At 38.6% G+C, this 26,112-nt stretch overlaps 2 protein-coding genes across 6 annotated transcripts in view; one reads left to right on the top strand and one right to left on the bottom strand.

Moving 5' to 3' along the window:
• LOC127477328 (craniofacial development protein 2-like) overlaps positions 1-26,112 on the top strand; it is a 234,335-nt gene that overhangs the window by 143,905 nt on the left and 64,318 nt on the right. The gene's annotated exons all lie outside the window — the stretch shown is intronic.
• RASEF (RAS and EF-hand domain containing) overlaps positions 12,963-26,112 on the bottom strand; it is a 41,576-nt gene continuing 28,426 nt past the window's right edge. For 3 of the 5 annotated variants that reach the window (XM_051801409.1, XM_051801410.1, XM_051801413.1), the window contains exons 17-18: positions 25,369-25,407; positions 12,963-21,256 (exon numbers count right to left, since the gene is read on the bottom strand). In XM_051801409.1, coding sequence (XP_051657369.1) covers positions 21,148-21,256; positions 25,369-25,407 — 148 coding nt within the window. In that variant the 3' untranslated portion in view covers positions 12,963-21,147. Of the gene's footprint in view, positions 25,408-26,112 lie in introns of all 5 variants that reach the window. The other 2 variants (XM_051801412.1, XM_051801411.1) reach the window with 2 other exon arrangements.

The following is a 26,112-nucleotide window of genomic DNA, read 5'->3' as shown; positions in this document are numbered from 1 at the left end:
GATCAAAACAGAGAATTTAATAGGTGGAAAAAAGCCCCTGCATGTAGAAGCAAAACAGTTTCACTGTTTCCCATGGACTAGAAGACGTTTAGCCACTTCCTGTAAAGCAGAGCCTTAGCATGCACAATGGTTAGTTGGGAAGACACAAACCGTGACCACAAATGTACCTAATCCCTCTTTTCTTCAGCTTTTATTGCTGACCATGGTGTTCTGTGGCATAAAATATCCCTTTGGTCTGTTGGGATCAGTTGTCCTGCCAGCTTCTTGTCCACACCCAACCTAGTCCCTGACAGGAGAAGTTGAGGGAAGAGAGTGAGAAAAAGAGAAAACCTTGATAACGGGCAAGAAATACACAGCAATAGCCAAAACATTAGTGTGTTGCCAACAGTGTTTCAATCACAAATTCAAAACACCATATAGCCTGCTACTGAAAAAAACCCCAAAACCAACCAACCAACCAAAAAAAACCCATTCTATCTCAAATAGACACAGTACAGTAGAGATGAAAAGACTGATGTATTAAAGATCATGATACTTCTTTCCTGAATTTTCTTAACTTTCAGTAGTCTGCAGTTTAGGGAGTTCTTGACATTACGGCATTAAGCATTTGATTAGACACCTTAATGTTCTTACTAGATGTTTACACAAAATTTAGAAAATTCACCAAATGAAAACTTTATAATCTCTTTTGAACATATGTCAAACTTGAAGGGACACTAAGCAAGTTTGCAGATGACACAAAACTGGGAGGAGCTGTTGACTCCTTCGAAGGCAGGGAGGCCCTACAGAGAGACCTCAACAAATTAGAGGACTGGGCAATTACCAACCATATGAAGTTCAAAAAGGGGAAGTGTTGGATTCTGTCCTGGGATGGGGTAACGCCAGATGTTTGTGCAGACTCACACTTGGTGTTTTTAGCACCATGCTCCAACTAACTGAGCTAATCTCAGGGTCACTCATATCATCAGTACCTACACGACTTTAGGTACCCCTCAAAATCAATCCTCCCCACCCCATTATAAGATCTGTATCCACAGCAATTTGAATGGAAGAAAAAAAAGTCACAGAAAACTTTTATAAAAAAAGTTTTATAAAAGCTATTTTTTATATTCCATGTTGGATATTGATGCAATAACAGATCACACCTAAATATGATTTTGCATATTTTTCACCATTTATAGAAGCAGTGATTCTGATACGTATTCTACTTCTCTCCCTCTACAATAACTTACATTTCAGTTCTATTTTTGTTATGTTGCAAGAAAAAAATGTTGTATTATCTTATTATAAGTCTATCCCTTGTTTATAACTTCAGCAAATTTTACTGGTTAAGAGTGAATTTTTCAAGCTGCTCTCTGTACATTATTTAAATGTACAATCAGAAACTACTCAACCATTTCCCTGAAATAACTCAGTTGGGAAAAAAATTGTGAAACTACCTATTTATATCAGGTAGTTTGTTTAACATTACTAGTCACTTCACGACATACGTTCTGCAGAAGATGAGAAAACAATCAAAAAGTTACATTTTCTATCTTGATAAGAGTACACAAATTTGGGGAAAAAAAACAGGTGGAAAAGAAATATTATTTCATCCAAGCTTAAAGTGAGATTTGTGTCTTAATTCTTTGAAAGGTCTAGTTTTCCTTGACATTCCCAAATGCCTTCAACAAGCAATTTGGCATTCTGTACTTATCGACATGGGAGTCTTATGAAAAAATATGCTTTTATTTACCAGAGATAATACTATCCATCTTGCAACATCTTCTGGTAAAACCAAAAGAGAACTAAGTCTTCTACCACACAGAGCTATGCCATCCAGTCTACACTTGGTCGTTCTAACTTATATGAGAGTTTTTGAGGAATGTTTTACTCTTACCCCAGAGTCAGGGGTCAACTACAAGAACTTCAAGTTTCAGCATGCCCCTGGTTTCCTGCTAACACACACTAGTGACAAGTAACACCATATCTCTAGTTACATATGTTAACAACATAACCAATAAGATGCGTAAGATGAATCCAAGGCTGAGATGTGAACAATGAGGGTCTTTGTCTCTGTTGGCTCCCCTTGATCCCCTGAAACAAGGAAAGAGAAATGATAAGCCAAATCAATCAAACTGCAACACCCCGAGCACTGCTCTGGCAGTCTAAATGGCTCACAACATATACTCGCACTCTGAAAAGGTTTAAAAACTACTTTTTCTTCTAGACAGATGGCGTTCACCATTGAAGAGGGCTTACTATTCAGAATTATTTATTTTAGGCAATTTATTTTAGATCTTATGTTCTTCCATTTTATATGTTTCCAGTAGATAGTAGAGTCCAGTTCCACATGCTTCTCCCTCCTCACTGCTAGGGATTCAGCTGTCTCTCACTGAAACTAAGCACACTTTAATTAAGAAACTCATAGCTTAAGCAGTTGTCTGGTGAGCTTGGCTGATGTGGACTAAACCTCACCAATACCTGACTTACCTAGACAGTGGGAAAAACAGCTTGGACAGAAGTACACAGTCTAGGGTTTTCTCAAAATAAACTAGAGTTTTACAATACAGACAGTGGTCATGCTCTATCCTTCACTTCCCAGTGTAGTTTTATACTGAAACTGTAAAGCTAAAGTTTATCTTCTCACAGTGCATAAGCAAAAAAATCATATCTATAGTATAAATGCACTTCTTGTGGAGAAGTTCCTGAAGTTCTGGTAAGTTCTTTCATGAATGGAAGAGTCCATGAAACTGTGGTTCCAAGATTACCACTAAAAAAGGAATACCAAACATCTGATAACAACATTTCACAGAATCATAGAATGGTTTTGGTTGGAAAGACCTTAAAGTTTATCTAGTTCCAACCACCCAACCATGCGCAGGGACACCTTCCACTAGACCAGGTGGCTGAAAACCCCATCCAACCTGGTCTTGAACACTTCCAGGGTACCCACAATTTCATCTGACAACCTGTTCTAGTGTCTCAGCACCTCATTGTAAAAAAACTCCCTCCTTCTTTCTAACCTAAGTGGACACACTTTCTGTTTAAAGCCATTCCTACTTGTCCTATCACTATACACCCTCATAAAAAGTCCCTCTCCAGCTCTCTTTCAGCCTCTCTTTAGCTTTAGCTTACGAAAGGCTGCTATATATCCCTGAACCCTTCTGTTCTCCTGACCAAACAGCCACAATTTTTTCTGACTGTCATCACAGAAGAGGTACTCTAGTCCTCTGATCATCTTTGAGACTCTCCTCTGGACTTGTTCCAACAGGTTTATGTCATTTTTATGTTGGGGGCCCCATAGCTGGACATAGCACTCCTGGTGGGAGTACAGGAGTAGAGGGGTAGAAATCACCTCCCTTGACTTGCTGGCCATGCTGCTTTTGATGCAGCCTAGGATACAACTGACTTTCTCAGCTGCAAGTGCATGTTGCTGGCTCATGTTCAGCCTCTCATCCACCAGCACCCCCAAGTCTTTCTCCTCAGGGCTGCTCTCAATGCATTCTCTGCCCAGCCTATATTTGGGCTTAATATTTCCATGACCCCTGTGTAGGACCTTACACTTGGCCTTGTTGAACTTCATGTGGTTCACACAGGCCCATCTCTGAAGCCCATGATCCCTGCTGCTGACAAAGGTGTTAAACAGTGCCAGTCCCTACACTGATCCCCATGGAATGCCACTTTTCACTGGTCTCCACTTGGATATCAAGCTACTGACTGCAACTCTTTGAATGTGGCTATCCAAGCAATTCCTTATTCATCAAGTAGTACATTTCCTGCTACTTAAAAAAGGATGAATCAAATTGTCAGTGTATATTTCTAGACTGTTTTGGCAGACAGCTACATCTTATAGACTGGACTCTGGAGAGTACTCTGGAGACAGTGTGATAACCATGATTTGTCATGTTTCTCCCTATAGCCTCCATAATTGATTGTCATTTGCATGCTAGGAAGAAACCCTCTTAGACATTGTTAGTCTCTTATTTGCTAAGTTTTGAGGGAGTAAACCAAGTGAATATAACAAGCCTGTAGACAGGCTTATCTAATAGACTGAGTCCAGCAGTCAAAAACAGTTGCCTAAACACTCGTCACAACCCTGTTTCCCTAGGTGCAATCAGTTGTTTCAAGTCTGGATTGAATTCCAGGTTTGGGGTTTAAGCTATTAGACTTCACATGTATGGAACTCATTTGAAAGACAAACCTTCTGGTTTGCCATATTTGAAGAATTACTAACAACCTAGTTTGAGCTGAAACTTCAGTGACATATGAGAAGGCACAACTGGTAAGAGTCACAGCTTCAAAAAATTACTTTCTTACTTGTTCCAGAAGAACCCTTATCTGTCTCCGGGACACATTGTAACTGCTGAACTGCAAGAAACTGCAAGAAAGTGACTGGAAATGTCTATGACTACTGAGGTAGCTGAGATGTGAAGACTAACCTTCTGTATCTCCTAAATAATTCTAAAATACACTGCCAATTAGGATTTTTTTATTTATACAAGGAATTAAGATCTCTTCACTTACCAAAAGCTGTATTTGCCAATAATTCACATTTCAATTGTACCACAATAAACAGTAACATTTACATCAATTAAAAACAAGTGGTTCAGCCTTCTATTTTAATACATATTGAAACCTAATTAGCCTATTAAATCAACCTGATTATGTCTTTTTAAATGTCTGCTTTTCTTATTTGCTATAAGTAAGCTTTTAAACACAAAATATAGTAAGCAGCATTTCATCTGAATCCTATCAAACAAAGTTATTGAAGCATGAGTTCTATATAACCAGTGAAGCAGAAGACCATGCTATTACATGGACAAATGCTCCAGAGTTACTGAAGCAACACAAAAACAATCATAGAAACATGGCTTTTGAAACCTCATAAGCAACTCACTTTGGAAAAAAGTGTGTGTGTGTGTATATATATATTAATACATACAGACACACACATAAATATAAACCTATCTCCAGAACAGATACATGTGAATTTGCTTCAAAATAATGTTATTATTTCCCATGCAACTCCTCTCAAAAACCGGAGAAAACAAGGAAGAAATTAAAGCTATCTATGAGACTTTGAAAAAAAAAAATCCTATTTTCTTATATTTTATTATTCTTTTTCACATGTTGAGACAAAGGAGAAATAACAATTCACAAACCATTTTGTCTCTGGAAACACCATCATCTCATAATAGCTTCAACACCCACCATCTTACAAACTCCTCCTGGGCTCCAAGGGGTCTCCAATGCAACTCATATCTAGTTACCGTTTGGGATTAGACTCTACCTTTTAAACAGTCAAACTTATGCCCACGTATGTGTGGCATTTTGACATTTGTTCACCAGGATGTCTGGAGAGGTCTATTGGGTACTTAAGCTTGGATGCCCCAGCTCCCAACCTCCAGTAGCTGCAGCCACCAACAGGTTCATCAGGGGATAGATAATGGCAATGCTAGGGCTGTTCCAGACAGCAGACATGACCAATTGACTTTGAAATCCTCTGTTAAAAAGAAGAGAAAAGATCATGTAAACCAACGTGAGTTTACACAAAACTGTAAAACTGTACAGCCGGGTCCCACCAGGGGCTGTGCCCTGCTTGTGGCATGGTGAGTGGGAGCTCAAGGCAGCACCAACACTCAGAGTGGGGCAAGGTCAAACACCACAGAGAGGCCTGCTGAGCACAGAATATGAATCTTTATGCAATTCACCTAGCAACGCAGAAATCATGTTTAGAGTCTGCAGCCCTGAGATCCTCTCAAAAATAGGTGCTGTTACAGGTTACCTATATAAACAGCACTCTCTCAAGTCCTCCACTCACTCTCTTTGAGCTCCCTGTTCACATCTCTCCCCAACCCTCTGAGCCTATTCCCTTTCATATACATTAATTTCCTCTCCACCCTCACAGTAGCCTTGATAGCCTCCAGCAGGGTCATTTTCTCTCTCTCCTCCCACTCAGGGCCTCTATACACGATATGGGAAGGGGTTGGCTCAAAAGAATCCAGCCTCGGACGTATCCCCAACAGCAGACATGAGCACCCACCACCTCACCACACCACTCATGCCAGTGGACAATGTTTTACACCACCACCTCTAGTGATGGCACAGCCCTGCGGCTCCACCCTCCCACCCTCACTCAGCAGGCCCTCTGCTATGGGGGTGAACTTTGGGTCAACTCCCAGAGCCAGGGTCCCGCTTCACCCTCACTCACCAGTTCCCAGGACGCCCCAGTCTTCTTATCAATCCCCTACCAGCATGGCTGGCACCTTGCAGGGTTGGGACCTCACCGGCAGCCAACAGCAGTAGATTTGGGCAGTCCTTTTCTCTTTTGTTTGTACAGTACCTGGAAATTTTTAATTCAAGCATCTCATGATCTCACAGGGGCATCAAGCTCTCCACAGCTGCAGGCAGCCATATAAAGCCTCAGTGACAGGAGCTGTGGAGGCAGCTGTGGGCCAGTTCTCACTCAGCTCACAGCCTCCACAGTAAAGGCAAAGGCTACTGTAGCATCAGGTCAGTGACTTTGATCCAGGGTCAGAGGTTCACCACTTAATGAGTTATTTATTCTTTGTTTGCAAGTGTTTTCCACTGCACACAGTAAGGCTAGCATGGAGCTCATTTGTTTCCAACTGCAAACATTTGTTCATTACGCTAGGCTGATCAGCAGGATACAGAACAAACATTTCTTCATTGATGAAATGGGGCAATGAATAAATAAATACCTCGGGACTACCCAGTCTTAACATTTACAGTTGTTTTAGTTAAAATAGTTATCAATTAATGTATGCCTCTACTCTACCAAAACTCTAATCAGGACAGTCTCACAGTGAAAGTCTTCTACTTCTTATATTTTAATTATTTACTTACTCAAAATTAACAAGGTCAGGCTATTAAGACACACATGTAAAGAAACTCTTGGAAGAAGTAATCTCTTCACTATCTCCAGTATACTCTAGGACACAAAACATAGCACAAATTCCTCATTCTGTGAAACACTGTCAGTCAGAGGTTTTTTCCCCTCCATTCAAAGACTATAATGAAATGCTTGTCTTTAGAGAAAATTACCATATGCAATTTTTTTTATAAAAATAGTAACCTTTACGGTTACTATTATGAACTTGAGGGTACTCAAAAATGAAAAGCAATCAAAGAATGAAACTAATCCAGGCATTTTTGCAAGGCAGCAGCTGGCACCCACAGCCATAGACACAGCCACTGCTGCACCACAATCTCCAACATCAGAACAACCAAACCAATCTATAGAAAAAAATGAACATGTTGAGGGTTAGGGGAAGGGTGGGCAGGTGGTATAAGATTCTTGAATGTGAAGCTTAGCCTTGGGGTAGTTTTCAAAGAAAGTAATAAACCACTAGAAAGGTTGTTTTACTGAAAAAAAGAATTGAATTTACTAAGATAGTGAAAATGTTCTGCTATATTAACCCACGTTTTGACCGTATGCATTTGTCATGTGGGGGGTTTACTTGTTAGTTTTTGCAACAGGAGCCAAACCTGAAGGATAAAATGGTTGCAATAGTTTTATATCGGACACTGCTGCCCTCTAGTGACTACCTAGGACAAGCAATTGGGTAAGAGCATTGGCTGCAAAAGGTTTCTTTGCTCTCAAGATGTAGGTGATCAGTTGGATATCATCGAACTATGACAAAATTTTATGAGAGTGAAATCTTAATTAACCTTAGCCTTAAAATATCATTTCAGTAAACAAAGCATTTGAATTTAAATAAATAAATATTTCTACAAGTGGAATGTGTAGTGCAATAAATGATCACAGACTACAATCAGCAATACTTTTGTGTTGCATTAAAATAGTGTATGACAAGCAATTCAGAAAAATTACAGCTGAAAACAAGAAAACTATATTACATGATAATTAGTTCAAAGAACAAATTGATCTAATTTATCTAGGAAACTTTCCATGTATGGGACAGTGTTTACACTACTGGGGACTTTCACAATAAACAGTATCAGACACTGCAACAAAAAGCAATGTAAATCATAAATGTGCACCATTGCCTTCATTCCATAAATTGCACACATGCAGAACTGCCCAACGTTTCAGTGTCTACTATAGTAGTCTAATGACTACTATAAGGTTTGCTAAAAATTCAGATTTATTTTCTTTTGACAAAATGTGTATTTTATGGTAGATCTGTTATTTGATAGTCCCTAATACTGTAGTTCCAACTTTCCAATATTTTTGACTAGTTTTTTTGTTTACCTTACAGATTTGCATTCTGATGGGACCTTGCCCATCTTGCAAAAAATGATGAAAATTGTACCCTTTGATGCAGTTTCTGGATGCAAAATCTCAAACCCATTTGTTTCACAAGGAAACAAATATGGGAGTTTTTTATGGGGAATATGATCAGAGAACATGGCCAGGACTTAAAGATCAAAGTTAGTCCTAAGGCCAAAATATATTTTGTATTTTGCAAACTTGTCTTCAGTAAAATTCCCTTTGGAATCAGACTAATACTGAAAAAAACCCCAGTTTGTTCATGTCATTTTTAGTCTTCCAGTTTGCCAACCCCTTTTGGATTCTCATGCACTTCTGCTTTGACAAGCAGAACACATTCCTCTTTTTGGTTAACCCAGGACTATAATGCTCAAGATGAAAGCAAAGCTAGTTCTTCCATCATTAGCAAACTTATTAGTTCTGTAATGAACCTGGAAGAACAGAGTGTGCTAAATACTAAACAGCTGTCCAACTAATAATCAGTTTCTGGGACACACACATGCAGTTTTCTATGTTGCTGCACTCCACTTTTGTACTCCACCAACAAGCTTTGATCTGAAAAGAATCAGTGATAAAAACAGCAATAAAAACATATTTTGCTATCTGAAATCTCTCAGAGAAAGTGTCTACCACCTGTGCTCTTTTTTAGTAACATGGCAAAGAAACTATCACATGATTATCTGAGAAAGTTTTCCCTGAGGCAGGGCAGAGACAGGTCTGGGAGTGTCAGAAGACAGAGTTCTTGCACTGTGAAACAGAAGGGATGGAAGTTTGCAAAGAAATAGATGTGGGTGAAAGAAAATCAGAAAAGAATAATTGGAAGTAGATGAATGGAAGGGGTATGTTAACGCATTGAAGAAGGATAGTGAAAGTATGGGATGGCTAGACACACAGAGACACAGGACAAAGCTAAAAATAAAAATAAAAAAAATAAAAATAATAATAATAATAAAAAACCCCACTAAAATAAAAACTAGAAAACTCCAGAACTTGCAAGCAGAACAGTAAGGTTTTTTTGCCTGTGCTGTGTTTTTGGTCTTCAAATATTTGATTACATTTTTTTGACAAATAACTTTTCTTCAAAAAGAAAACATTTTCACAGTTTGGGGTTTAGATTAATCTAAAACATTTCACTTAATTGGTAACTTCTGGTTTTACTTGCATCACTTACACAGTTTAATGCAGCACCATCTGCTCTCTTAGGCCTAGTTTTAGTTTGACATCGTTCACATAGCTAATTTACTCCATTATTTTATCTTAGAATGTGCATCTATTTGGTATATAGAGGTTAAGTGAGTTTGTTTTCTGAAATCAAGGCAAATCTCAGGCACTTTGACTGATTTAATTGATAAAGGGAATTTTTCTTATAAATTTACTGAAAAATGCTGGAAGATTTTCACCATCGACTTCAATTACAGTTATCTCTCTAAAACTATGTTTGTGACATGAAAAAAACCAATTTCCTAAGAACTACAAATAGGAGATCTCTACAGGAATGGACACAGTTTTAGAATGGAAACCTATTTTCAGGAAAAAACAAACATGAGGCAGTCAGTATTGCAGGTTAAATATAGTAGCTTTAGTCTTTTTTCTCTGTATCTTAAATTTTGTCAGTGATCTTTCATTCTGGTGCAAACACCTCAAAATTTTTTCCTCATGGAAATTCTTGGTTGGTGCTGGGGAGCAGGAAAAATAAGCAACTCATAAGGAGTATTTCTCCATTCTTTTAGGGATTCTATCCTTGATTCCATCTTTGATTTTTTTTTAATTTTATATAAGATTTTCTAAAAGACATTTTTCAAAACAAAAACAATAGCAAGTTCTTAGCAAATCTGTGATTATTTGCAGAAAGTAACAGAAAAGTGTAAACAGAAAACTACAAGTGTGTATTTTTAGTTGCAGTAAGATCAACTTTTGTGGCTGCACATGTAATTTTCCTTGGAGAACTGCCAAGGAGAAGATCAAAGTTTCACTCCCAGCCTAGAAACAAAAAAGATACACAGTGTACTACTAGCCAATCTAGACTACTAGTCACTCTAGACTCATCTCATCAAGGAGCTCAAGGTGTGAAAACTTTGCAAGGGCAGATGTCAGCACTCAAAAAAGCAGCAGCTGTTCCATGTGACCACAGTTCTGCCACTAAAGCTAGGAACTAACTTAATCTGATACCTCTTTTAGGTTGTTCTCAACTACCTTGCTTTTTATGAAATGGAATATACTCAGTATTTTGAGTATTGCACTTATTAAGAATCTATGTCTAAGAAGATTCCAGATAACAAAGTGCTTTTAAATTCCTATAGTATCAAAATGGATGGCCAGGATTCCAAGAGTGGTGATGAATGGAGTTACTTGCAGTTGGTGATCAGTCATGAAGGTTCAGTATTGGGGCCAGTCCTGTTTACTATCTTTATCAATGATCTGTACAAGTGGATCGACTGCCCCTTCAAGTCAGTTTGCAGACAATACCAGCTCAGACAGGAGTGCTGATCTGCTGGAGGGTAGGAAGGCTCTGTAGAGGGATCTGGACAGTACAGTGGGCCAAGGCCAATTGTATGAGCTTCAACAAGATGAAGTGCCAGGTCCTGCCCTTTGGTCACAACAACTTCATGCAGCACTGTTAGACATCAGATCAGTAATTATTGGGTCAGAACCACCTTGTGGGGACTGCCTGTGTGTGTGTGTGCATGTGTGTGTATGTGTGCGTATGTGTGTGTGTACGTGTGGAGGGAGAAGGGACAGGTCAAACCTCACAGACATGGGGTGGCGTTGTATCCCTCATGGCAGACCCCTGGAGCCCACATGGGGAAGCCCCGGAGCAGCTGTCAGACACAAGCAGCCTGGGAAAACTGTAAGACACCACACCTCCTGGAGCCTCTAAGCCAGCCTCATATTGGCAGGGACAGTGAGGACACTGCCCCTCACCCTAGCCTAGAACCCCAGAGTGGCTGGTGGGTCACAGGCCCCACCAAGCAGGTTTGCCATAAAGACCAGAGCAGATAAAACTAAGGCATATGTTTGCCAAATGTCGTGGCCCTGCCGCTTGGATGTGTGGGAGCTGGTCTTCCACAAGGTTCCAATGGTAGCTATATAATCTGACTCTCCCTCTTTCTCCTTCTCTCTTCTTACTCCCTCTGCTTCTCTTTCTTTGTTCCTTTCTTGATGCTTTGGGTGGCTTGGAGCTGGAGGGACTGGATATTGACTTAAGTGCTGTAGATTGATTAGATCTTGACTTATGTGTTGTGGATTAATATCTGCTGAGTTAGTATTGTGGTGGAACATTTTTGTCTAGCCTGTGTACTGCCCTTTTTGAACCTTTGCCAAGTTCCCTTATTTTCTCCCCTAAATTAATAAAGACACACCTTGGGAACAAGTCTGTTGCTTATGCTCTTAATGCCATCTTAAGGAATTAAAGAACTGTACATATATATGTGTACATATATATATATTTTTTTCTTTTTTAAAGTAAAATTCCCAGCTAAGCCTGTGAGCCTGCAGCTCCAGGGCTGAAGTGTTACAAGTACTACAGGCTTGGGGAAGAGAGGTTGGAAAGCTGTCTGTTGAAAAAAGAACTGAGGGTGCTGGCTGACAGTTGGCTGAACATGAGCCAGGTTGTGCCCAGGTGTACAAGAAGGCCAATGGCATCCTGGCCTGTATCTGACATAGCATGGTCAGCAGGACCAGGGAAGTGATTATGCCCGCTGTAGTCAGCCATGATGAAGCCACACCTCAAATCCTGTGTTCAGTTTTGGGCTCCTCATGGTAAGAAAGACACTGAGGTGTTGGAGCGTGTCCAGAGAAGGCCAATGAAGCTGGTGGAGGGTCTGGAACACAAGTCCAGTGAGGATTGGCTGAGGGAGCTGGGGTTGTTTAACCTGGAGAAAAGGAACTTCACAGGAGACCTTATCACTCTCTACAACTACCTGAAAGATTGTAGCCAGGTGGGGGTCAGTCTCTTGTCCCAAGTAACAAGGACAGGATGAGAGGATATGGTCACAAGTTGCTCCAGGGGAGGTTTACACAATGTCAGGAAAAATTTCTTCACTCAAAGGGTTCTCGTGCATTGGCTGCCCAGGGAAGTGGTTAAGTCACCATCTCTAGAGATATTTAAAACACATGTAGTTGTGGCACTTATGGACATGGTTTAGTGGTAGACCTGGAAATGTTACGTTGATGGATGGACTCGTTCTTGGAGGTCTATTCCAACATTTATGATTCTGTGATTCTATGGTAAAATTTAAATTGGCCAATTTTACCTGAAGCAGCTTTTAATTTCCACTATGGGGCATTTTTTTTTTTTTTGACATATGGACCTCTAAGTATTTTTTATTTGATGTCTAAATCCCTATGTAAAGCATATTTGCAATAAGCTGGTTACTTTTGGGTACTTTCTTTCTTTTCTTTCTTACCTTACCAATATCACATACTAGTGGTTGGAGACAGAGCGGCTAAAGCATCTCTGGAAACAGATACAGCAGCATAATTTCAAGACTTATTAAGAAATCCCAGTGAGGGACATCTCCCAGGTCAGATGTAAGCTGATGACTGTTCATTGAGGCTAAAAATTTGGAGGCAGCTAGATACCAGTGGTTGGTTGCATCACACTTGTATGCAGCTGGCTGCAGAAATTGGTGAACCATAACAACAGTAAGCTGACAGGTCACAGATGCTATACTGGATTGCCGCTCATGAGCATTGACAAAAAGAAAATACACCAAAGAAAAATGGCTATTGAAGTGCATTTTATTATACAGCAATTTGTAATACAGGAAAGATGTAGTTTTTAAACAACTAATTATATAAAATTACAGTAAATGCAGTGATCAGTAGATTTAAGGAAGAGCAAACTGCATGAACACCAGTTTTATTTGTAAACAGTATAAAATTTAAAGAAACATTTCACTGTTTAGAGCCTTATGTATATAATATACAGATTTTTATTAAAAGATGATCATGCAATGGGCACAATTTCTTCCTCTTCATACTAGTATGAAAACACTTTTATTTTGCATACTTAACTTCATGGTCAGTGGGAAATCTTCACAAATTGGTTTTGTTTGTTACTCAGACACTTAATGACTAATTTCCTATCAGTCCAGCTATCTGGAGCCATAACTGAAGGAGTACAAACTGTAGAAAAAGGACCTCTTTGTACAAACTCAGTAACACATTCGCATATACATTTCACATATCAACTTCTGTTGAAAAATTAATAACAGTGAATACAGATATTACCAGTCCTAAGGATATCAATAAGAAAGGATTAGGACTCACAGTAATATAGTGGAAGAAAAGTAATAAAATAACCGGCGCTGTAAAAAGTTTCTCTAACACATAAGTAGCCCAGACAGGGTCAGAGGGATAGCATTACACGCCATATCAAGTCTAGCAGAGGTAGTGGTAAAGGGCATTTGAACTGCACTTGAAATATTGATTCATTTTGATAATTATCTAAAACAGCCAGAAACATCTTGGAAATATGTTTCTTTTAAATACAATGAAGTGCCTTGACTATATGAATATATTTGTCCCTTTGGTTTAAGAATTAGGGATCTTTAACTGTAGTGTTTTTCCCTATAACATTGCCTAGCATTGCTGTAGAGCAGTGGATTGAGGAAAAAAAGAAAACCACTTTAAAAGGATCTATATATGGATTGCTTGCACTAGCACAGAACCCATTACTTTATTTGGGGATCTACATGTATGCACATTTGGGGATGTACACGTAGGCACATCTACATGACGGTCCTTGCAGGAGTGGCCCATAGATATCTTCCTTGAAGTACATTTTAACATGTCATAGAGATTTATAACTGTAATTTTTTCCCTAAAATAATAGAGGATTTTGTAGTCAATACAAAAGTAGTTACTTACACAGAAAAATACTTAAGGCATATAAAGCCATCACTGTACTAAGAAGCTGCAGCTTGTCTTATCAAGACAAATATATGCTAAACAGGCACAAAGTGGTTACAAGAACTTATGTGATCAAAATATTTTTATGAGTGTCTCACAGAAATGATTGCCTAAGAAATGTGTACTACATTACAATTAAAAAGGGTCAAAAAACCCAATATAAAACAATGCTTCCACATCAACTGAACAGAAATAATTCAGTTACAGATTATGAGGACAAATATGAAAAACCTCTCCTTTTCAAATAAATACATGTACTAAGGGAGCACAGTCACTAACTGAAACAATAACTTTGTGCAATTAAATTAACAGTTCTTACGTACTGAACAAAACCATAAAAACATTCAAAGGACAATAGTGCAATCATGTCAGAGCATAAAGCTGATGTATGCCATTTTACCCTCAGGCTGAAGGCAAGGTAGCCCTTCAAAGCAAAACAACGCAAAAATTTGTGCATTGTATAAATACGTGCTTTAATTTCTAAATTTAAATATGTTTCCAAGTTTTTTTGCTTTAACATGAATTCAATGTGTTATTATGTGAACACTAAAGACATGATGGAGCTGATCATTGAGAGATTTCCAAAACCAGTTCCAACTGAGCTATAGCTATATCCCCATTTGGTAGTGCTTTCTAAGTCTTCTAAACATTGATCATAGATTTAATTCAAGGTAAAACTTTGTTATAGTTAACAGTTTTCAACCCTGAATCTTATTTAAAAAACAACACTGTTTCAAATTATAATTGCTTTACAAAAAAATTACAGAGCTTACAAAAAGGAACTCAGGTTATATAATTTGGCTAAATAACACAAGATCGATTTTGGTTATTAAAATAAATGAAAAAAAAAAAAAGTACCCAAAATATCAATGGTCTAATCCTGCAGAGAAAGAAAAACAGGTGTGAAGGCAGGTCCCTGAACTCACATCCTTCAAAAAGCCTCTCTACAGGCATGGACATTAACAAGGCACTCTCTGTATGATAAAAATATTAGATACAAAAGCAATTACTACACATGCACATATGCTGCTAATTCTGGGATGTGGAATTCACATTTGCAAGAGGTTGCAAGAGGTTGTCCTGATGTTCTTACACTAGTCAAGAGAACAATAAGGGCGATCTACAGATACTAAAAGGGTGAGTCATCAAGATTGCAGTTAAACTCTTCTTAGTAGAAGGAGACAATATAATGAGGGGAAACTGCTACTAATTTGTAGCCACTTGGGAAACTGAGGTTGGACATGGAGAGAAATGTTTATCCAGAAGGGGAGAGCAACCATGGGAACAGGTTGCCCAGAACAGTGACAGTATCTCTGTCCTGGGAGATTTTCAGAGCCTAGATAGCCAAACCTACAGCTAACCTGATCTAGGGCTGGCAAAAGTCCATCTCTGCTTGGGACATTGTATAAAACCACTTCCAAAAATTCTTCCTGCAAACAACTTTATGTGATTCTCTGTATTCAACCAAAATGCTTTGCTCATGTAAGTATGTCAACAAGGTTGAGGAAACTGTATTTCATCTCATTTACTGCAGGCCAACACCACAGAGCTAGTCAAACACAGTAGCTCAGGACAGACACAAAGAACAGTGAGCCTCACTTTAAGCCCTAGAGCTAATAAGAGGTAACAACACTGAAGGAGAAATATTTTGGAATGTAAGTAACAGTTTATATTAAGAGGTTGCGACCTCTATCGAGTTGAGAAACCTCGCTGGGGGATTGTCCAAGGAACTCTCCCTTTTATTCAAATAGTTTTAGTTAGCTCCTCTGTCTCTTGGCTATCTTTGAAGGTCTTAGTACCTGGATTTTTCAGTATAAATGGGGGCTCTTGTCCAGGATTGACTCCACCCTCCAAGGGCAGGGGCTGATGAATGGAGCTGAAGACGCGGCATTAACAGTTTTGGTGATCAGTTGCTTTCACTAGAGGCTAAAATGAGACGGGTGATTGGGTTCCCAAGGCTATCCAGAGACAGACGAGAGAGGACAATAGGATAAAGGAACATTTGTTTTGGTTTGGAAAGGAGTCAGGGAAAGGACTGAAACATCTCACCCAATGAGTAACGGGAACTGGGGGAAGTAAAAAGAGAGGGCCCAGAGACAGCAAAAAGCCAGGTAAGGCATCTGGCAGAAAGGGTGATGACCCTTGTATACCCCCACACAGTCCCTTGGGCAAAATGCTGGAATTTTGGGACAGTATAAGTTCACCAGAAGGGGTGACTAAGGAATTAATGGTAAAATACTATTGTTTTCACTGGCCAAAGTACTCACTACCTCGTGGGTTTAGGTGGCCGCATTTTGGGTCTCATGATGAGGATCTTATTCAGACCCTGTGTGCCTTTTTGGATGATAGTGGGATGGAAACAACTGAGAGGAGTTGTGGTGACATGTAGTCAAAAGAGACTTCTTTTGTGAAGTTGTGTCCTTTCAGGGAAAGAGAAAATTGGGGAGAAGGTGAGAGAGAAGGAAAAAAATTTTAAGTGGGATGTGTTGCAAGTATTGCTTCCACCTTATCAAGGAGACAGTCAGAACCATGAAGTCATTCACAGGAAAGGGAATGGGGAATTCTCAGTGCCCTAAGGATGAAGGGTGACAGGAAGTAAGAGGGGGGAAGTAACTCAACCCTGTCTGCTTCAAAGGCAAGGGTTGGAATTCGGTTTCCTGTCAAAGAGGGGGGTTTGCAGATGCTGCAGGAGGGGGAGGTGGGAAGCAATTCAATCCTGTCTCCCCCAAAGACAAGAGCAGGAACACAGTATGCTGCTGGAGAAAGAGTTTTGCAAATGCCACTGAGATGGGTCCCATTAGGAGGCCAAGGAGGAGGTTTTAGGTTTGTAATAGTGCCACTAGCAACTCAGGATTGAAGAAAGGGCTTTCATTTCATTTGGAGGATCCTACAGGAGTAGGAGAGAGAATAGATGAATATTTAGGGTATGCAGATTACACTTGGAAAGACTGAGATTTCTTCCTAGGAATCTTTTTTTGGATTTCAGGAAAAGTGAATGATTTTACAAAAGGCACAGCAAACCTGGGAAGATGAGCACCCACAAGCTGTGGGTGTAGTAGGACAGGATGGTCTTGTTGTGGACAATGCTATTCCACAAGCAGATTCCAACTGGGACCCAAACAGCCAGGTGCAGTTAGGTCATCTAAGAGATTATCACACATATTTAATTAGAGCAATAAAAACAGCAGTGCCACAAACGGGTAATGTGTCTAAAGCTATGTCTCTATAACAAGAGAAAGATGAGAGCCCCACCCAGTGGTTAGAAAGGCTTAGGGATGCCTTGAGAAAACAGAGAGGGTTAGACCCTGAAAGCCCTGCATTTGAAAATTCATTGAAGGTACAATGTGTCACTCAATCACAACCTGATGTAAGATAAAGGGTTCAAAGAGAAGAAGAGTAGCAGAATAAATCTTTAGAAGATCTAATATGAAAAACACAAATTTATGTAATAAAGGACAAGGAGAAAGCCAAAACAAAGGCTAAGGTAATGGCCCAGATTCTTCAACCTAAATGAGGAGGAAAGAGAGGACAAGGGGAAGCAAGAGGGAGAGACTGGACCCCCAGATCCTCTCACAATACCCCTCACTCTCCTAATCAAGTTCAAGTATGACCTAAGTTAGGGAGGAACCAATGTGCAATCTGTAAGAAAGAGGGACACTGGAAAAAAAGAATGGCCACAGAAGCAGACAGAACAAGAAGAGGAGGAGATCCACCATTTAATGGAAATGGATTGCTAGGGGTGTCACAGGTTCCCTTCATATTACGAGCCCACCACCATGGAACCCTTGATAAACTGCCTATTGGGCCCTGACTGAGAGGTAGTGCAGTTTTTAGTGGATACTGGGGCTTCTAGATCTACACTGAATTTTCTGCCAAAAGGAGGTTGATTATCAAAAGGAAGTTTAACTATTCAACAGGTTAAGTGGAAGGATGAGAAAGTACATATACTGGAACCTATACTGGCTGACATAGAAAATAAATTTGAAATGCATGACCTTTTTGTTCCAAATTGTGATTGTAATCTGCTGGGGAGAGATTTGATGGCAAAAGTGGGTATGCAAATTAATATTGTGAAGGATAAAACCGAAGCAAATACAATCATTACACTCCATAAGCTATCATCAGGGGCTTATGAAAAAGTAAACCCCAATATGTGGGCAGTATCTGGGAAATATGGAAAATTAAATACAGAACAGATTATTTTAAGGCATCAGGATCAGATTGTATCCCAGAAGCACTACCTTATTCAATGGAAGGAAGAGAAAGGTTAAAACCTATAATCCAACCATTATGACAAGCTAGCTTTTTAGAACCATGTATGTCTCCTTATAACACCCCAATTTTACCAGTGAGGAAACCAGATGGAAGTTACTGAATGGTTCAAGATTTAAGAATAATAAGCCTAGACACCCTACGGTTCCTGATCCTCATACTTTTCTCAATCAAATTCTCTCTTCTCACTCTTATTATTCCATGTTAGGATGCATTTTGGTTGCCCAATTACAGACAATAGTAAACTATACTTTGCCTTTGAGTGGGAACAAGAAAAAGGAGGGAAAGTAATTAAACAGCAACTTACTTGGACCGCACTGCCACAAAGATATACTGAATCACTGGTTTTATTTGGACGAGCTTTAAAAAATCTTTTAAATGAATTCTCATTACCTCCACAAGTAAGGTTATTGCAGTATGTAGATGATTTTACAAGTAGAAGACACTACTGTGAAAATTGCTTAACTTTCTACCTGAAAAAGGACTAAGAATTTCTGAAAAGAAAGATCAAATGGTAGAGACAGAAGTTAAGTATTTAGGACATATTACAATGCATGGATCACAATGTGTAGATCCAGAAAGGGTTACAGAAATCTTGGAATTCCTCTTCCAAAAATGAAGAAAGAATTTTTAGAATTAGTGGGATTTTGTAGGACTTGGACAGAAGATTTTTCAATAATAGCCAGACCATTGTATGATTTGTTGACTCAAGAAAATCCAGAAGTGATTATTTGGATACCTGAAGGGAAAAGGAGATTTAAGTAACTAAAGAGTAAATTAATTCAAGCTGCTGCCCTAGCTCTTCCAGATCTGAACAAAGAATTTGCATTGTATGTAGATGTTAACCAGGGACATGCAAAACGAGTGTTAATACAAGATCATGGTGGCTCTCAAAGGCCAGTGGCCTATTTCTCTAAATTATGACATAGTAGTTACGGGATGGCCACATTGCCTTCAAAGTCATGCAGCCACAGCAAAAATGGTGCTTGTGGCTAGAAAGCTAACTAAGGGAGGACACTTAGTAGTTAAGAGTCCCACACCAAGTTAAAGCACTATTAACAGGAAAAGGCTCTAAATGGATGACTAATGCACAATTGTTACAGTATGAAACTTGTCTAATGGAGTAAGATGATTTAGAAGTCAAAGGTAGAAAAAGTTTCAGTCCAGCTTCTTGTTTAAACAGGGATGAACAAAATCCTGAAATAGTTGATGATTGCATTCAGGTAACAGGTCTTCAAACATGAGCTAGAATTGACCTAACACATGGTCCACTATCTAGATGACAAAATGTGTTTATTGATGTATCCTCACAGGTGATAGAAGGGAAGCGTTATACTGGATATGCTATAATTGAAGAAGAACAATTAAAAGACTGTGGTAGATTACCTTATATCTAGTCAGCACAAGCAGCTGAACTATTAGCTCTGATACGAGCTTGTGAAATACACCAGGGAAAAGCAGTTAATGTCCATATGGATTCCAAATATGTGTATATGTTTGAGAAATTACAGGAAGAAAGGGGACTTTTAACCTGTAGAGGCAAGGCACTAGCATATGAGAATTTGATACAGAGATTATTGAAAGCCATGGATATATCTCAACACATAGCAGTGGTCCATGTTAAAGAACATCAAATGGGACATCAAACACTTCTGCAGAAGTGACTGGTAATAGATTAGCAGATGAAGAGGCCTGGAAAAAAGTACTTTTGCTTGAGGTATCTGAAGTATTTCCCCTCCAACCAGTGACTCAATTATTGCCAGAAGGAATGTCCTTCTTGCCACAAGAATTGGAAACAATTAAAAACAGTGGAGCAGAAAATAGAGGGGAAAATTGGTTCACAAAAAAGGGTAAACAATGGATACCGAAGGCATTGGCCTTACAAATATCAAAACAACTTCATGAAGGGAGTCATTGAGGCTCCTGAGCACTAGCAGAGGCCTTTCTTAAAATGTACGTGACATTGAGCCTTTTGTGACATTGTTTTACATATGCCATGGTACCCTCAAAGTTCTGGATGAGTAGAATGTATGAATGGAGAGATCAAGAAATATCTTTTAAAATTAGTAATGGAAACAAAAATGCCCTGGACTCAGCTTTTACCTATAGCTTTAGCAAGGATAAGAGCTAAACATCAAGAAAGTCTTAAGTTATCTCCATCTGAGATAATGTCTGGAATCCCTTATCCGGTTGGGTTACAAAAAGAAAGCAGAATAGAAATTTGTTCATAAAGCAGCATATGGCCAGAATACTGTCTGTTGTAAAATCTCTTCAACAGGAAGCCCAGCTGGCACAAACTCTACCCTTGGATTTCACAGTTCATGACATCTGTCCAGGAGACTGGGTTCTAGCTAAGGACTGCAAACACCACTGGTGGGAAAGTGGTGCAGACCATATTAGGTGTTATTGACCACAGAGAGAGCAGTTAAGACTGCTCAGGATGGGTGGACTCACCATACACAAGTAAAACCTTCTAGAGCACCAGAGTTCTGGACTTCACAACTAGAAGAGAAAGAAGCAAAGCCTAAACTTATACTACACAGAAACCGTGAGTAGAAGAGTCTGTGTTGATTTAGGAAGAAGTTCCTGCATCTACCCACTGAGCATCTACTTAATGTGTACTCAAATGGACCTTCCTATTGACAGTCAAATGAAGATAAAACTTTTGATCCTATCTTTGTTATCACCTGTGCGCTGGTCAAATAGAAGGAAACAGATTTTTAGCACTAGGGGAAGAAATTGTAAAAGCTCAAAGTTCCAAATAGCTGGTCCATAATGCTCAATAATCCTTTGAGAAGTCCACTCATTCTTTTTCCATTTTTTGTTTTCTTCCTCCTGTAAGGGAGGTTTTAAGTTCTCATTTGTTTTTTTTTTTTTTTAATCATCAATACTTTAATTCCCAAACTGTATATGGTTTAAAAAAAAAGAATAAGGGTTTAATATATCCTACAAAACAAATTCCTCGTCCAATTTTCAGGCAATCTTCTATATGTGTGTTGGTCACTGTTGATCCAACAGTGTCCTTTAAGTGCCCAGTTTACACTGGACAAGAGACTATCCCAGAGTTCCTCATCTTCCGGGACTTGAAAATAAAGAGCATTTTCCTTTCCTAACAGCCCACCACTATAAGTATTTCAGGATTCTTGTTGGGATAATGTGGGAGAAGATGAATATGAAGATTGGAAGAGAAGTGTTGAGCCCGAGATTCCCTGCGAAGATGAGACCATCGTATGAATGGATATGAACCGTTTAAGAATAAGCATTTCGGATTTCATATTATGTTTCTCAGTTTATTGTGTAATCCCCTATAGATATATACAGTGGACTGTAAGTTCTGGAAAATTCCCTTATCCCTCATGGTCTTGAACCCTGCCCTCCCACTGGTAAATCTTTGCTGCATTGCAGAACCCTTCCCTATATGGTTGCGTCATCCTCCTATTTTGCATGCTCCTCCTTTACTCCTCCTCAGTTACGCCCTCTTCCTTGCAAGTTCTTACCCTACCATATGTAAGGCAGAAGCCATATCAATAAAATGTGTGCGAACCCATTTGTCCCAGCTAACAGCCACAGGATAACAATATCACAGTACCCCCGTGAATTGATTCATGGAACAAGAGAGCCCATCTATAATTTAAATCATATAATTTGACTCCAAGCTATATTAGAGATTATTGCCAATCAAACAGCTAATGTCTTAGACTTGCTGGGAGACCAAGTAACCCAAATGAGAACTGCCAACTTTAAACACCAAATGGTTTTTGATTTTTTGTTAGCAGTGGAAAGTGGAGTATGTGGAAAATTAAATAACTCAAATTGCTGCCTGCAAATCGATGACAATGGAAAAACAGTAAAATAAATAACAAAACAAATCCGAAAGTTAGTCCATGTCCCAGTTGAATCTTGGAAGGAGAGGGGCATAGATATGTTTTCATGGCTTGCAGTTGGACCAGCAATAAAGAAAATACTATTCTTTGTTTTTTGCAGGCAAGCTACCTTAATTTTCCTGCCTTGTATGATTCCTTGTCTTATGCAACTTACTGCATATGTGATGAAGAGGATGCAAATAGTGGCTATGCCTAATGACCCTGAAATGGCAATTAAAGGACAGAAAATAATGGCTCTGAAAATAGTGTGTAAATGAGAATTACCAACTACTCATTCTCAAGAAACTTTAACCTTAGATATTGAAGCAGACCAAGAGACAACCATTAACAAAATGGTACTCCCTTTTGCAAGAACATAATTTTAAAAAAAAAGGGAGGATTATTAGGAATAAGTAGAATGTTCTTGCAAAGTCTGTAGTAGTCACAGTTAACTTAGTAGTAGGGGATAGAAAAGTTATGTAGTTGCCCAGCATGAGATAACACAGTGCCCAGAACATGGAAACCAATCAGCAGCAAGGGATAAATATGCAGTAACCTCCATTTTGAAAATGTTGAGGACCCTCAAAGCCCTTAATGAGCATGCAATGGGGGACATGTAGTAGGCATGTCAGAAAGTCTGTAACCCCGGAATACCTCACTCAATGGAGAAACAGGGAGGGACCTGAGTTTTGGGCAGAGTGGATAAAAGAGGCTACGACCCCTGTCAAGTTGAGAGACCTCACTGGGGGAATGCCCAAGGAACTCTCCCTTTTATTTGAATGAAAGTTTTAGTTAGCTCTTCTCTCTCTTGACTATTTTTTAGGCTCTTAGTACATGGATTTTTCAGAAAACTTATAATCACTACCTTCTTATCCTGAGAAAATGCTAATATGTACATGTTGTAAGGTCACACTTTAGAAACCAAGCACTGGATCATCTTCCTCTCTTCTCCCTAATGTTGCAGGAAGAACTATCAGCAAATACAATCCAATTAATACTACTTCAATTTCACTAATGGAGAGAGAGAAGGACACAGAAGACGCCCTCATCAATGCAGTCAGTTCAGCATGGTTTTTCTCCTCAGAAAAGCTAACTGGAACTGTAACTTTCTTGTTTAAATAGTACAGGGTTAATAGCAGACAAAATGTATGTGACTAAGCATATTTCTCATACACCTGAGTGTCCTTTGTTCTCTGCCATCAGCTCCAGATAAGTCTCAGGACTACAGTGAGGCCTCTTGTACTGCTGTGTGGGAATACGCTACAACCCTGAAGTCTCCCACATGGAATAAAGTAGTGTGTGAAGATTCTCTTAGTACTTAAAAAAAACCCAAACTACCAAATATGTTTCTCTTTTAGAGCTAAATTACTATACTGTGAAATAAAATGTCTTATTCATTCCAGTACTAGATTCTTCTCTCTTGTTAAGAACAAACTTCCAGATAATTACCTGAGGATTAACTGCTCTGGTAAGAGTTTGAAAGGATGCCTAAAAACACTGCTCTTCCTACTTTAAACTTTTTTTTTGCAAATTACGAATCATCCTATCTTTGACAACTCTACATTTTATACAACAGGTAACACAATACAGACTATACAGTGTTCAAATACAATGCTGATAAAATGCAGTAACTGCTGCTAGTCATATGGGTTTCCAATCAGTCCATAAAACTTTATCCAAGGTTGATTTACGGAGCTAGCCTGGAGATGTGTTATTAATAGATACAGAGGAGACAAACCTGTTGGTTCTGAAAAGATCCCATTCTGATCAAAATTAGTGAAAGCTAAGAAGAACTGGATCATGACAGATAACTGTATAAATACCTACAATTTTTACTATACCGTAGAACTCTTTGGAATTATTTTAAGCAATAATAACTCAGTTTTTAGAGATGCTGACACTTAAAGCTACCACCCCCTGCTGAGTTTCTCAGAACTTTCCCAAAATCAGGCAAAGGAATTCTCATTAAGGTAAGTGGTTGCTGTTCATTTCAGGATCTTCTTTTAATGAACAGCTTATACAGATGCTCGTGCATGTGCAGCAATTCTTTCACATAGTTTAAAACTTTTAAAATGATTAAAAAATCCATTAAATCAGACTCCTATGTATTATTACAATCCCTCAATTATTGACTGAACGGAAGACATTTGAAAAAACAAGGGGAAAATTACAATCCCTATCACTTTGTAATACTAATAAAGTCTAAACAAACAGGCAGGTTGGATCATTAATTCATTTCAGCAATGAATATAACAGATGTTACATTCTCTCTGGAATTTTGAATGGTAACAGTCCACACAAATGCTTCTTTCACCTCCAAGCTGTGTCAGATCAGATGCAAAGTATACTTCTCCGTTCTGAAACAAACCCCAACTCCCAAAACAAAACACATTCTAACTCACCAGCTTTTGAGAAAGTACACCAGAACCCCATGCACCTGCCACTGTCTTCTCCCGACAGAGATCATTCTGCTTCATGCCCTAAACTTAGGGTTTACATGGACCTGGGCAGCCTTTTAATGGTTTGGAGTTTTCTCAAGAAATGTTTCCTCAACACGTAACTGAAGGCCTCAAAAACTAGATAAACAGACATGAGCAAAAAGATTAATTAAAGCTGTAATTTTCTCTTTACCTATGAGTGACATATGATACTACTAAGTTCTGAAATACTCACGCCATAGAGAAACAAGCAGGTACAGACAACAACATGTATTGCAATGTTGTATGCTGTGACCACTGCAGCACTTATTCTGAGCTCATTTCATTATATTATATTACTTCAGACAAGTGAAACCGGAGTCTATGGAGTGAAGCAATTGTACAAATATGAATGAATAGAAAGTAGAGTCCAGATTTTTAACATAATGCACAATTTCTAAACACAAATGTATAAATCCACAATTAAAAGGAAACATTATTAAAATATTTTGGCTTGGTTGTTGGTTTGGTTTTTGTTGTTTGGTTTTGGTTCTTTTTAATACACAAGTTATTTAAGTCAGGAAAATTATGTGTCTCTTAAACATTGCAACAGTTTTTTGTCAGTGCCGATTTTTTGACAGGTGTCCCAGCCAGGCTGGTTACTGACCTCGTATCATCTTGATTATCACTTCGTTTTCGCACTTCACTGTAAAAAAATCACCAAACAAAAAATGCACTCAATTATAATATTTCTATCCATGTTCACTGTTCTGTTTCTCCCACTATATCTTACAGAGTTTTACCACCATCTGTTGCATGGCTAAAACTATGGAGTTAGTGCACAGAATCAAGATCTCATAAGCTTCTAATTTTGGAATCATATGGATATTTCTGTGCAATTCATAGTTAGTCACAAAAATACAATTATACCTAATACCTAATAACTCCCCAATGTTCTGATATGCCTTTTCTTTTGAGAATTTTTATTTATTTGCTTCAGAATACGTTCATAGTTGAAAGTATAAAATTAAATAACTTCTGTTTCAAGTATAAATTTATCTTCAGAATAAAAATGCACATTGTTGGATGTTTTTTATAAATGTGGGCTTAAAAGTTGTGCATGTATGAGTGATTACTGATTACAGAACATCAGCATTGAAAAATTATACTGTAATAAAAAATTATTTGGAAAGGTAATGGAAGTGTAATGTTTGGTTCACACATTATCACAGAAATACCAGGGCGCTAAATGAATATATAAAGAATTTCTATCTTGTAAGTAATTCAGAGAAAGGGACATCAAAGAAAAATGTGTAATTAGAATGGTCAGTAACAGAACTGAGCATATATTAATATATTGGAAAGAATTAAAAACTATTTATACATAGAATTACACACATCTGAAAATAAT

Source organism: Manacus candei, unplaced genomic scaffold (genome assembly GCF_025592945.1).
Source record: "Manacus candei isolate 608988 ecotype Guabito, Panama unplaced genomic scaffold, ASM2559294v1 h1tg000051l, whole genome shotgun sequence".
Classification (NCBI taxonomy): Eukaryota; Metazoa; Chordata; class Aves; order Passeriformes; family Pipridae; genus Manacus; species Manacus candei.
This window is presented reverse-complemented; position numbering and strand designations above follow the sequence as displayed.